Source organism: Populus trichocarpa, chromosome 13 (assembly GCF_000002775.5).
Source record: "Populus trichocarpa isolate Nisqually-1 chromosome 13, P.trichocarpa_v4.1, whole genome shotgun sequence".
NCBI lineage: Eukaryota > Viridiplantae > Streptophyta > Magnoliopsida > Malpighiales > Salicaceae > Populus > Populus trichocarpa.
The window spans coordinates 15290300-15302880 of record NC_037297.2 but is presented as its reverse complement, the minus strand read 5'-3'; the positions used below and the strand labels follow the sequence as shown (position 1 = coordinate 15302880).

Genomic DNA, 12581 nt, shown 5'->3' with positions numbered 1-12581 from the left:
AGAAGATTGAGGACATCATCAATTACGACGATGATGAAGTCAGGTTTGTCAAGTTGTCGTGGAAGATCAGTACTGAAGATGATTATGATATTGACGTTGTTTTTGATGATGATGATCACTTGATATTCTTACCTGGCAAAGCAAGAATATCACGAGTTTTGGTCTCTTCCAATGAGTCAATATTGCAGCCCCACCAATTTCCCGAGTATGCATCGCCAGGTTTAGGATCACTAGTTTTGTCAAGGAAAGATTAAGCTGTAAAGATTGGGAGGTTTGAGGACAGGATGCTGAAGCGGAGGTCAAACTCGTTAGGGCACACAGTAATTGATCCAGGAACAGACCCAACTCATAGTGGACGCAATCAATTCATAATTTGTCAAGGATAACACCCAATAATCATCGAAGTGACTTTAGTTTTTTTCTAGCAGATACACTATCAGAACGAACTCATTTCTACCAAAAAAGTCCAAGGTTTATCCTCTACCTCGCTCATCTTCATGCATGGTGTGTCTGTGTAAACTACAAACAAATAATATTTCATCTATGGACTTTTTGAAGGGTGGTGCAATCTTTACCTTTTGCCTAGCTTGCCTCTTGTGTGGATTCAGGTTGTGATGATAAAATGATATTATTGTCAATAAGAATCCAGTGAGTTGTACGTATTATCATTATAATGTATATTTTTTTCTTCCATTACATGCATATTTTAGATTTGATGGTAAGGCAAAGACAGGGAGCTTCATTTGATGCGTGGTTCTATAAGTTGGCAGCAACTAGGGGACCCTGTAAAGCTAGGTCCGTCGAGCCACTGGTCTACAGCTTTTGCACAATCATTCATTGCCTCAATTCTGTCAAGACAATCACTGCAGGATACATCAGATGCAGAGCTTCCTAAAGTGGTGAGGAAAAGGAGGCTGAGGGAGAGGAACGGGGCGGTACTTTAGGCTGCTGCTCTTCTTGAAACCATATCTCAAAGAGGCACTCTATAATTGCTTTAAAGGGAGAATCGTGTGCAACAAACTGGTGGTTATAGATGATATTATTCCCATTTAAAGAACATATGTAATGAGACTGTTCAATGGAAGAGGTAGGGCTAGCCTCTAGGTTTAACAGATTTAGATTGTTCAATGTAATTGTCTCTCATAATAACCAGATGTTAGGTTTTTTTTTTCTTTTCAAGTTGGGAGTTAGAGATGCTTCTATATTGATCATAACTTTAAAAGTCGTTTGGTTTTCATTGTTTAAACTTGTTTTTTTTTTTTTTTATCTCAAATTATAGTAAAAGCTTGGATTTGAAAACACTATAATTTATAACTTTTTTAAACCTGATTTCTCAAACCTCAACCATTAGCTTGCTACGGCAATACCATTCCTTTGCTGTATTTCTCTGTTATTTCTTTATGTATTTGTTCGTCAAAATCAAATTGTCTAGGCTGAAAATCTTTCCTTGTAGGATAAACCCTATTATTTGCAGTTTGGCACCATGTGTTCTCGCCAACGCAGTAAAAAAAACACCGCATGAAACCTGGGGAGTAACATAGATATCCCAGTTGCAGTTAAACACAACAATATAATTTCACATGCTCATTCTTGAAATAGTACAACAATGAAGAGCTTATTTAAGTACCAATTACATTCTTCCAAGGATTATACTACCAGGAAAAAAAGGGTATCCCATGTTGAAGATGGCAATGAAAGCTAGTGCTAGTAGAGATGAGAGCAAGGACATGTATACTTTCTGAAGTGTCTTCATTCCACTGCTGGTGAAGATTGTTGTATTAAAACCTGCAGGAATTCCAAAACAAATAAAATTGATATCTCCAGGTCGTCTCTCGGGTGAGAGCCGAGATGAGCAGATGCCTTGTTTTGATGTCTAAAAAGCACAGTGAAAATGTGGAGTTAATAAATTTACCTGACTCGGTGGCACAAGCTTGAGAAATGGTACGATTGAGGTCCAACACAGTAGCCTTGTTTGCAAACCAGAAGTCTCTTTTTACATAATGGATGCATTTAAGCACATAATAGACATGTTCTACACACCCACCTTGCTTGCAGTATTCGACCACCTCACTTTGGCTTACAACCACTGCCCCTGATAGTTTTATTTTGTAATTGGCTGAGCACCTTGCAGATTCCTACCACACACAGTTATAACTTACAAGTACACACACACATAACTTGTGTATATATATATATATAAGAGATACTTACATTTGACATGCATTCATAGGCGCTTCTCCATTGCCAGAATGGACTTAGATTCACATTTTTTAGGGGCTGTGGCCAGTCTGTGTAACATAGAACCAATTAAACTTTGAGTAAAACATAATTAACTTAAGGAGATAGAAGAAGAAGAAGAAGAAGAAGGGGGGGGAGAGAGATTACTGTTAGCTTGAACACAATTGAGAAGAAGAAGAAGGATCCCCAAACAGAACCAAAGGAACCTGACCCTGTAGTTTTCCATTTCCTGATGTCGAGGAGGATTGAGAAACAGCTTCTAGTCACAGAAACCTTGATTGATGACACATTTAAATACCTTACCTTAATGTCAAGATAGTCAAATTAAGATATGATATGATTAACGTTTGATGTAATGCCAAAAGTAGAGACGCTCCTAACAAAGGAATAAATGGTGGTTTCTTAGCATATGCTTCGGACAATAAGAAGCAATCTTTCGACAGTACCAAGAAACAATGAACAACAACAAGCGGAGAAAACTGAAACAATGCTACTACATGTTTTTGGATTATGAGGTGGATGTATAGTGTATTAATTGGACAGGTCGAAGTTAACAAAGGAACAAGTACTTCACAGGCCACTGTTTTTTTGATAAATCAAAAGAGAGTTATGTTAAGGATACCAAGGAGGAAAAAAATCAACTTGGAGAGGAGCTGTAAATGAACTTCTTGATCATCGCAAGTCAGTGTATTGTGCAGCTCAAAAATATTATTAACAAAATAAAATGTTCGAATCAGAACATATACTTTTTTTTCTCTTCTGGAATTTAGTATAAAATATTATTGAGGCAGATTTGGTATATGATCAAGCGGAATGATGCAAATCAGAAGGTTCCATATATTTAACTCCAGCTGATTAGAGAGTGAGGCTTGAATATTGTTGTTTGCTGATGATGATCAACAGTATAAATATTTTTTCCAAGAAAATTTATCTGTGTTAAATCTCTTGTTTGCCTCTATGAGAATAGCTTGATTAAATGTTGCAGCAATTCAATACACTTGCTTTCATTTCTAGCTGATATGAACTGGTTTTTATAGGTAACGGAGGATTGAAGTAAAAGAAAAAGGAAATTAAACAATAACTCCAAGTATAAGAAACATAATTTCCAGTTACAATATTAGAAGGAAGCTGCTGCTCCTTTAGATATTAGATCGAGAAGCAAAGAAGGGGTAGAGAAAAATGGGCTATGATCACTTTCCAATACAAGAACTTGACAAGGTTGCCATCTCTTTATCATTTGCTCTTGTTTCATCGGTTTTAGCATCTGATCGTGCAATGTCTTGATATATATTCGTGGAACAGAATCAGCATCCTTTCCTCCTTCAAATCGAGCTCCTTTGAGTGCCCTGACAGGTCCTGGTCGCAGTAGCATTGATGCTAATATGGTGTCCTGACTTAGGCCAAACAATCAAGGGGCCGGGATTGTTAAGAAATGCAAAAATGCTAGTCCTGTATTGCAAGGTCTTGTCCATGTGCGTTGGAAATTTACCTCTTTGGGGCTCATATGATAGAGAAGTCGTTTCTGGAACTCCTCCTTTATTATGATGCTTGTTGGAGGCTGATCAAGCCCCATCCCATATTCTAAATCAGCTACCTCTCCATATTCAGATACATCAGGATCACCCTGCTCCATATACGGCACAGGTATGGAGGCAGAGATTAGGCCCTTTAGGTGCTAAAATAATCATAGGTAAACTGCATGTTAGCTCAATACTAGCAGTGTTCACTCTCAAAGGAAAAAAGACAAGCTTGATCTACCTCCAATGGATGAACACAAGATTTATGTCATCACAGATGCTAGACAAAGAGGTTTTGAATGCTACAAACAAACACTAATTGCAGTCATCCGAACTGGAAAATGGAGAGGCTGTGAAAATGACTGATTTCACAGATAATTAATTAATTAATTAATTAACAGATTTTGAAAGCCTCAGCTAGTGATCTAATTAAGAAGAGAAGTAATTGATTAAATCCTTACATCTTTGATATCTTGATCCGAGCCATGCTTCAACATGTTGGCTGCAACATATATAGCCATACGAATTTTCCTAGCAAATCTGTGTATAGCATCTGTCAAGCTCAAACCTCCTGCACCATGTCCTACCAATATAACCTGTGCCCAGCAAAGCAAGCATCCCACAAAAACCGATCAAAATGTTGGTTTGCTGATACTTGACAGAAAATATCAAGGCTATTATTACTCATGGTTAGTTTACCTTTTCATTGTCAGGCAAATTCGACAAGAAGCGGGTAAGGGGGGGTGCATTGTATTCATCAAAAGTGAGGATTGTGTTGGGATTGGACTGATCAATACCAGCACTTTTAAGGTCGAGACAAGTAACCTTATGGCCAGATTTTTCCATGAGACACCTGATCTTGTACCAGCACCAGGCTCCGTGGCATACTCCATGAACTAGAACAAAGTGCAGGTTTGGAAGTCCTGCCTGCTCGTCCATTTTAGCCCCACCTCCCACCTCCCCTCACTAGAAATGCACCCACCTAGCTAGCTACTCTCTAGGACCGCTTGGATATTCTTGGACTTCCTTCACCTTCAATCTTTTCAACATCCCTTTTTCTTTGTGATGTCTTGTAAGAACACTATTGATTAATATGTGATAAGGTTAGTGATTTGTCCTGGAGAGAGGTTCTTAGCATGCGTGTGAGATGACACATACAATGTGATTGGTCTGTGATTTTCGCGCATGGTGGTCACCACTCCATATTTTTAAAGGAAAAAAAAAATTAATATTGAGAGATATAGCTCAACTAATTAAGTTCTAGATTTATTCTCTAGAGATCACCGGTTCGAGTTCTATAAACCTCAAGATCACTGGAAGCTTACATGGTCGTTAATTTTAGAGCCCGTAGAATTAGTCGAAGTAAATACAAGTTAGTCCAGACACCTACATTCAAAAAACAAAAACAAAGAAGTAGGAGAAAACCACATATGACAAACTATATAAAAAGCAAGAAAGTTGTTTGGAAATTGGAAGTGATACACTGAAAAAAGCAGATTTGGCATCGAATCCACTTCTTTTAGTCTTTAAAGACTTTTAATTAGTAGGCTTCTTTTGATGTGGTGATTGAGATTAATTTAAGTCAAAGTTTTCCATGCATAAACAAAGGCTATATACAATCATCCGATCCATGGTTTTGAATTAGGTTTTCTTCCTAGCTATTAATGATTTCATGGCAATTCCAACAAAAGTTGATGAGATGAAGGATATTAGCAAAGGATATAGATAACGATGTAATTAGTTAAGGCTCGTTGCGGTTTGAGCCACGGCACAACCGGCAACAAGGCAAGTAAAGATATGGGCCGAAGTCACCGAACGGCTGCTGTAATTTAGCTGTGGCTGACCGCTGACTGGCTGCTGCATTCGAGGGAGGGAATTGCTGATAAGGTGCGGTGGCTCAACTGCAAGTCCATGTTAATGCAATTTTAAATTAATACCTGTGCGTGGGAGGTTCACATCAAGCATGTTCATATAAAGCCTAATCGTTGTACTGATTGCCAAGCATGCCTTCTCACTCCTCTTTTAATAGTCAAAATAAAGTTAATTATGATTAATTATTTTAATTACAAAGTTAATAAGATTTCAAAGATATTTTAATAAAATCAAATATTTGGATGTAAATTGTATATATGCTTTTTATATATAGTTATGGATGTACAGCTTTTATTTTATTCTTGTTTTAATGATTTAGACTAACAAAACCGTTGGAGATTGCTCTCGATTAAAAAATAATAAATAAAAAAGATTTTCTAATTTATTTCTTCTAATTAATGTTTTGCTTGAGCTTGACTATTTTCTAATTAATTAGGGATTTTATTTAGCCTTTGTGTGTTTAGGATACGTACAATAATATTAAATTACTTAAGAATCTACGGTCATTAGTTATCTTAGAATAATAATTTACACACTACTTTGAGACCTCCTCAAAACATTGTATTATTATTATTATTATTATTATTATAAAGATTTTTATTATTAATTGTTTTTTTAAATCCACGGCACAAACCTTGTATGACGCCGCTTGTTAGGTATACTCAACAAGAGAAAGAAACACCATCGATCCAACACCTATCTCTCTCTCTCTCTCTCTCTCTCTCTCTCTATATATATATATATATATATATATATATATATATATATATATATATATATATATATATATATATATTCGTTTTCATTTTAATATCTTGAACATTCTCGTAAAAAACAAAAACAAAAATAAAAATAAAAACAAAATCCTGAAAATTCACAACAAACGGTTTGTGTTGTTGACTTATCAGCTGGCACCCGATCGACAACATTAATTATAATGTCTTCTCAACTCAAGGTATGGAAGAAGGAAGGCAGGCACTCGTGAAGATATATATATATATATAGGCAGCATGTCTTGGTATTATATATATTTATTTATTATTTTAATTATTAGCCAGAAAGGAGGAGTCATGGGAAGGAAGTGGGTGGCCTGCAAGCAAGCTAGCTGTAGCTACGTTCTTCAATAATGGCAGACCATCCCTCAAACACAGGGTTGCTTGCTTCAGAAGGGACAGGTGGCATTGTAAAGGATGGTGAAGAAACCCTGGCCTTTTGACTCCCTTTCGAGAGAGAATTGTTATAAACAACTAAAAGGTAATATATATATATATAATCTAACGTTTCAGATTTTGAAGGATGATATGTTGGTTATTTTTAAATTGTTATTTATTTGAAAAAATATTAAAATTTTATTTTTTTAATATTAATAAATTAAAACAATTTAAAAATATTAAAAAAATAAATCTTAATACAAAAACATATTAAAACTCACCCCCAACCAACCACCCGTTTCATCATCAACTCTATACCTAGACATCTCGATCTCTCTGGAGATCTTTTCTTCTGCAAATTAATGGACAGCCATGCTTCATGACGTTGCAAATATGATTAAGATCCCTTACAAATTAACAAGAATTTAGAACACGAATATCTCTTGTTTTCGTATTAACAAGAATTTAGAACAAAAACAATTATTTATTTTGAAAAATATAAATAAATAATTAAAGTCAAACATAATTAAATAACATGAGAAAAATGACATATCCTCTTAACATCTAACGTTAATGGAAACCAACTAAATTTGAAAAGTGGAATTCTTTATTTATATTTCAAACCAAAAAAAACTATAAAAAACAAAACTGGATTCCACGATACCGATCAAAAGCATTAAATTCACTAAATCAGCATCTCCATTCTTTGAAGAGACAAAAGAAAAACAGTAACAGCTAATCTGGCAATGATTATAGTGTATAGAAATTTGATAAAAAAATTGTAAAAAAGAACAAAAGGGGACGGCTCATTTTTTATTGCAATTAAAATTGATGCGCAGATACTAATAATCGGTCTTGTATCATTTATTTATTTTTTTAATTTAATTTTGGAAAGAATTATTGGAATTTCTCAAAATACATAGGTATGATGAATTCAAATTTAATAGACAATGAAAAATTAATAGCATTAATTAATAATAATATTCCATCCCATGTGTAGCAAAAGTGTATTGACTTTTATGGAAATCCATGTGGGAAACCAGATTTATAAAGGTGGCCATCATTTCCCGTTTTCTTCCACCACTGTAATGGTGTAATAACTCTCTCTCTCTCTCTCTCTCGCTGTGGGGGCCTGTGGTTCTTGTCAGTGACCATACAATTTCATCAGATTTGTCTCTATTATTTCTTTCCTTCTTTCTTTTGAAACTGATCATCCACCACTACTTACCATTCATGCCATTTCCGATAACAACAAACAAGAAAGCATCTTGCTTTCCTCCTTGTTCTCCTCTCTTCTCTTCTGTAAGCTCTCTCTTTCTTGTAGCTGCTTTAATTGATTATTCTTTGTTTTATTTCTGTTTTTCTTTCATTGCATAAGCTGATTTGTGTTATGATGTATTACAGTGGTTGTTGTGCTGCCTGCTTCTAGATTAATTGTTGAATTTGATATTTTATTGAGAATTATTAGTTTCTTTCATTAAAATCCAGTGACCCTCTTGATTCTAATAGCAGCTGATTTTTTTTTTTCCGTAACTGAAATCAAATGCAACTGTAAAAATTCAATCTTTTCATATTTTTAAGAAAAAGGATAAAGGTTTGATCTTGATCCCTTTAAAGGACTGAAAATCAACATGTAATAGTTCTCAAATGATCATAATACAGATATTTTTGGTAAAAAAACATTTCTTTATGTAACTGAAATAAGAATTTTCGATTCTGGTAATTGTGATTTAGTTCATGTAGAAACTTTAGATGAGTAGCGGTCAATTTAAGGGATTAGTTAATTAATTATACAGATTTTAGTGATTTTGTTCAAGACAAAGGAGTCGTGGAGGTAGCTGGACTTCTTGTTTGGACAGTTGTGTTTCCCGCGGCTTTTATTAATTGTTTTTATTATTTCAAGATATTTATTCTTTTTTTGAGCATTTCGAGGAACTGGTTTGTCACCAGCGCTTTCCCTGCGCGTGTGAGTGAGTTAATCCATCAATCAATCACCATCTTCCTTCAATGGGGCCCGCCCTTCTTCACCGATATGCATGTGGACCCATTTTTGGATCTTATCAATATTATATTGGACATGTTTGTCCGGTGGCGGTGGCGGCGACTGTCTCAGAATTCCATCAACACACACACACACACACACACACACACACACAGATGGATGAAGTGATGTTATTTGTTTTGTTTAATTCAAAGCTAGTTAGAGGACGGGCCAGTTTTTAGCAACCACTACTCTCTTGACTCTTGTGGAAGGACTTTGCTTTTGGCTTATTTTAGCTAGTAGATGGGCGTCTCTGTCTCATGCAATGGACACCATTGGAGGAAACTTTTGTCTTTCTTTTAAATGATTTTGTTTTGTTATTATAAAAGATGATGTTTTTCAGGGTTTTTTTCTTTGTTTTGTGTGTGTAGTTGCTAAGGTTAGTTCACCATGTAATAGTTGTCTTTGTAATTGTGTCGCAGGTTAGTTAACAATACAACATCGGCTTTTTACATTCATTGGATTGGACCTGCGTTTTTCCTCCAACGTACTAAATGGCTTCTTCTATGGTAAGAAATGATTTTCTTATTCAATTTGTGCCTTAATTTCTGTTCATGTTGATTAAAATCTGTTCACTCTTTCTCCTATTAGCTTCCATGATTCTCTTCAATGTGTTAATCTGCCATGCTGACATTAATTGTAGTTGCTTTCACAATGTCAAAAGTGGTTTGCAACCTGCAATTCCATGTCATGATCTGAATTCTGTGATTCATACTCTGTATGTATGCTCACGTATGATAGTGTTCAGCTTCAGTGTTGTTATGGAGTCCCTTTGCCATCTGTTCCACTGATTCTTCCTCAAGTTGGTCTTGTAACTCGTGCTCTTGATTATGCGCTTCCTATTTCAGGTTCCGTCTAAGAATTTTAAGAGATCGCAATCAAGAAAATCGCATTCGTGGTGGTGGGATAGTCATATCAGTCCGAAAAATTCCAAGTGGCTTATTGATAATCTTGAGGGTGAGCAACTAATTTCTCACTGTCCCTTTTGTTGGTAGTGCAGAAATGTCACATGCATTACATGTATAAAAGAGACGGAACCAAATGGTGGTGCCTTGCCACCTTTTCTAAATCACACATTTAAGTATAATGCTTCCCAAAGACAATATAAACATTGTTTTAAAAGTTAAAAGGACATGCAATAAATTATGAAACCGAGGTGTTTTCTCTGGATGTTGCTGTCCTGATCCATGAAGATATCAATAAGGAGCTGCTGTTCACTCGTTTATGTTTAATAATATGCATGTCTAATACCGTGTCTTGTCTGGTGCCTATATTTGGGGATCTGCCTCTCTATTTTTTCATCTCTAAGAGAATGGTGGTTAGAATGTTTGCTAGTTATAGCCAATTGCTCCTAATGATTTTTTTCTTGGGATTCCGATATGGGAATACCTTGAGTGATTGGTATGGTTAATTCCAAAAACCCCCAAGCTTTTGAAACAGGAGTATTTTTTTCCGAACTTTGTATTTTAAATTACAGAACAGTAAGTTCCCGTGATCATTTTCATTTCCAAAATGCCAAGAGTAAAAACAAGAAAACAATCGTTTACTGCAGAGATGGACCAGAACGTTAAGCGGATGCTGAAGCTAATTGAAGATGATGGAGATTCATTTGTTAAAAAGGCTGAGATGTATTATCAGAAGAGACCAGAACTAATTTCTCATGTAGAGGAGTTCTACCGCATGTATCGATCTCTGGCTGAACGTTATGATCACGTGACAGGAGAATTAAGGAGGAGTATTCCATCAGATCTTCAATCCCAGGGCTCCGGAATTTCTGATGCTGTCTCCGAACCACCTTCTCCTGCGCGTGAACAAAAACTAAGCCGTCATAAATCTGGCCCTCGAGCTGCTGGGTTTGAAGTCTTTCTGGGTTCCGGTGGTAGCAGCGATCATCACCAGAAAGAAGGAGATGAATCATCCACTTTGACAGATTCAGAATCAGAATCTGATGATTCTTCAGTCAACAATTACTCAAGTCTATCAGGGAATAGTGGTGACCAAGGACTGTCCAGGAAGATAATTGATTTAGAAATTGAGCTTCGCGAAACAAAAGAGAAGCTGCGGGCGCAGCAAGATGAGAGTGTTGATGGCTCATTTAGGGGAGTGAGAAATGAGGATTTTGATGATATTCTTGCTAGAATTGCAGGGTATGAGCGAGATCTGAAAAATGCAAATCAGAGAATACAGGTGTCAGAAGAAGAGGTTGCTAGATTGAACATTGAGCTTAAAAAATATAGGTCATCTGAGGTCACTGAAGGTTTGCAGTCTGAGTTTGCATCGTCCACTGAGAGCAAGGCGATGACAAGGGAGGCTGAGCTGGAACCTGAGATAAATCAAGCTTCACATCTTCAAGAAAGGATTGATGGGTCAGAATCTGATACTTTTGACTCCAATGCTAAGATTCAGTCGCTAATGAAAGAACTTAGGATTGCTAATGAGAGACTTAAGGTTTCAGAGAAAGAAATTACTACTTTGAAAGGGCAACTTGAGGGTGATGGACCCTCTGATAAAATCAATAATTTGCAGGATGAGCTTGCATTGGCTCACAAGGAGATAAATACGTTGAAAAAAAAGCTCAACGCGGAAAAAAGGGAGGTCTCCAAGCTGCAAGAAAGAATTTCCAGGTTGAAAAGTAGTCTCTCAGACCGGGATCATGAGGCGAGAGATCTTAAAATAGCAGTCTCTGATGCTGAGCAGAAGATTTTTCCAGAAAAAGCACAGATTAAGGCTGAAATGTCTAAACTGATAGAGGAGAGGACATGCTTGGAGGAGCAGCTGAAAGAGCAAGAATCACGTGGCCGTTCTTTAGAGGATGACATTAGGATGTTCCAGGCTGAAAAAGCAGAAATGGAGCAAAGACTTGATTGTGAGATTCAGCAGTTAAAGGAAGACATTGCTGAGAGAGACAATCACATAGAAAAAATGGATAAAAGCCTTGATGTTTTAAAATCTGAGAGAGATGAGCTTAATGTTAAAGTTATTGCTCTTAAAGCAGAGGTAACTTCAAGAGATGAACGGATTGATCAAATGGATAGGCATTTGCAACAGTTACACATGGAGCATGTGAAGCTGGTTTCCGGTGCTGAAGAGGCACGAAAACTAATGGATGTGTTAAGATCAAAAGTTAAGGATCTGGAGGAAGAAGTTGAGAGGCAAAGATTTGTAATCCTGGAAGGGGCAGAAGAGAAACGGGAGGCTATAAGGCAACTGTGTCTCGCACTTGAACATTACAGGAATGATTATCATACGCTAAGACAAGCTTTTGTCGGGCATAAGAGAGTTCCAGTCTTGGCAACATAAGTTAGGTTGTGGCTGCAATGCAACTGCACTTCTGATAGTGCGAGCCCGAGCCCCGGTCAGGTACTCAATAGTGTAATGATGCAATATTATTTCTTTCTTCACATATCTCACGCTTGAGTTGAATATTATTTCTTTCTTCACATATCTCACGCTTGAGTTGAGTGATGCCCAGGTTTACTACTACTAATGGTTTGTAGTAGTCCTGTGTTATTTCTTTGGTTTGTGTAGCAAACATAAAAAGAGAACTGTCATGACTCATGTCTTGGGGGGCCATAAAAAGAAATCCTCGAACATCAAAGTAGCTGAGGATTCACGTAGACAGAGTTTTTCCAAACCTACTCCTGCTAGCAATGTTTGTTTTCTTTTGATGGGCTGGTCTTGATTTTTACCTGTACTTTTAATCCCTGAAATGGAGTTTTTATTTTGTGCAAAATTTCTACCCAATTTCGTTGAGTATCTTCT

The 12581-nt window shown here is 36.5% G+C and overlaps 2 protein-coding genes across 4 annotated transcripts; one reads left to right on the top strand and one right to left on the bottom strand.

Annotated features, from left to right (window-relative positions):
* Nucleotides 1–3286: 3286 nt before the first annotated feature.
* On the bottom strand, nt 3287–4886 carry LOC18104692 (methylesterase 17). 3 transcript variants are annotated; one of them, XM_024584025.2, is made up of 4 exons: nt 4455–4886; nt 4217–4351; nt 3728–3913; nt 3287–3632 (listed from the first exon to the last, which is right to left on the bottom strand). In XM_024584025.2, exons 1-4 carry the CDS (start codon nt 4692–4694, stop codon nt 3561–3563), a joined length of 633 nt encoding a protein of 210 aa, XP_024439793.2. In that variant the 5' UTR covers nt 4695–4886; the 3' UTR covers nt 3287–3560. The 3 variants fall into 3 exon arrangements, with proteins under 3 accessions (XP_024439793.2, XP_006376559.3, XP_006376560.3); XM_006376497.3 differs by having other exon boundaries at nt 3287–3628; nt 4455–4879; XM_006376498.3 differs by having other exon boundaries at nt 3287–3628; nt 3728–3862; nt 4455–4874.
* A 2965-nt stretch (nt 4887–7851) lies between these two features.
* LOC7465183 (protein NETWORKED 4B) lies at nt 7852–12552 on the top strand. Its single transcript, XM_024583281.2, has 4 exons — nt 7852–8080; nt 9242–9328; nt 9668–9776; nt 10372–12552. Exons 2-4 carry the CDS (start codon nt 9314–9316, stop codon nt 12117–12119), a joined length of 1872 nt encoding a protein of 623 aa, XP_024439049.2. The 5' UTR covers nt 7852–8080; nt 9242–9313; the 3' UTR covers nt 12120–12552.
* Nucleotides 12553–12581: the final 29 nt, after the last annotated feature.

Excerpts from the sequence above, each read along its gene's own strand:
- LOC18104692 (XM_006376497.3), bottom strand. The coding sequence starts at position 4,694 with ATGGACGAGCAGGCAGGACTTCCAAACCTGCACTTTGTTCTAGTTCAT. Across the intron at positions 3,914-4,216 it reads CGGATCAAGATATCAAAGAT|CACCTAAAGGGCCTAATCTC; the intron begins GTAAGGATTTAA and ends TGATTATTTTAG. Across the intron at positions 3,629-3,727 it reads ATCATATGAGCCCCAAAGAG|GACACCATATTAGCATCAAT; the intron begins GTAAATTTCCAA and ends GGCCTAAGTCAG.
- LOC7465183 (XM_024583281.2), top strand. Across the intron at positions 9,777-10,371 it reads GCTTATTGATAATCTTGAGG|AGATGGACCAGAACGTTAAG; the intron begins GTGAGCAACTAA and ends CGTTTACTGCAG.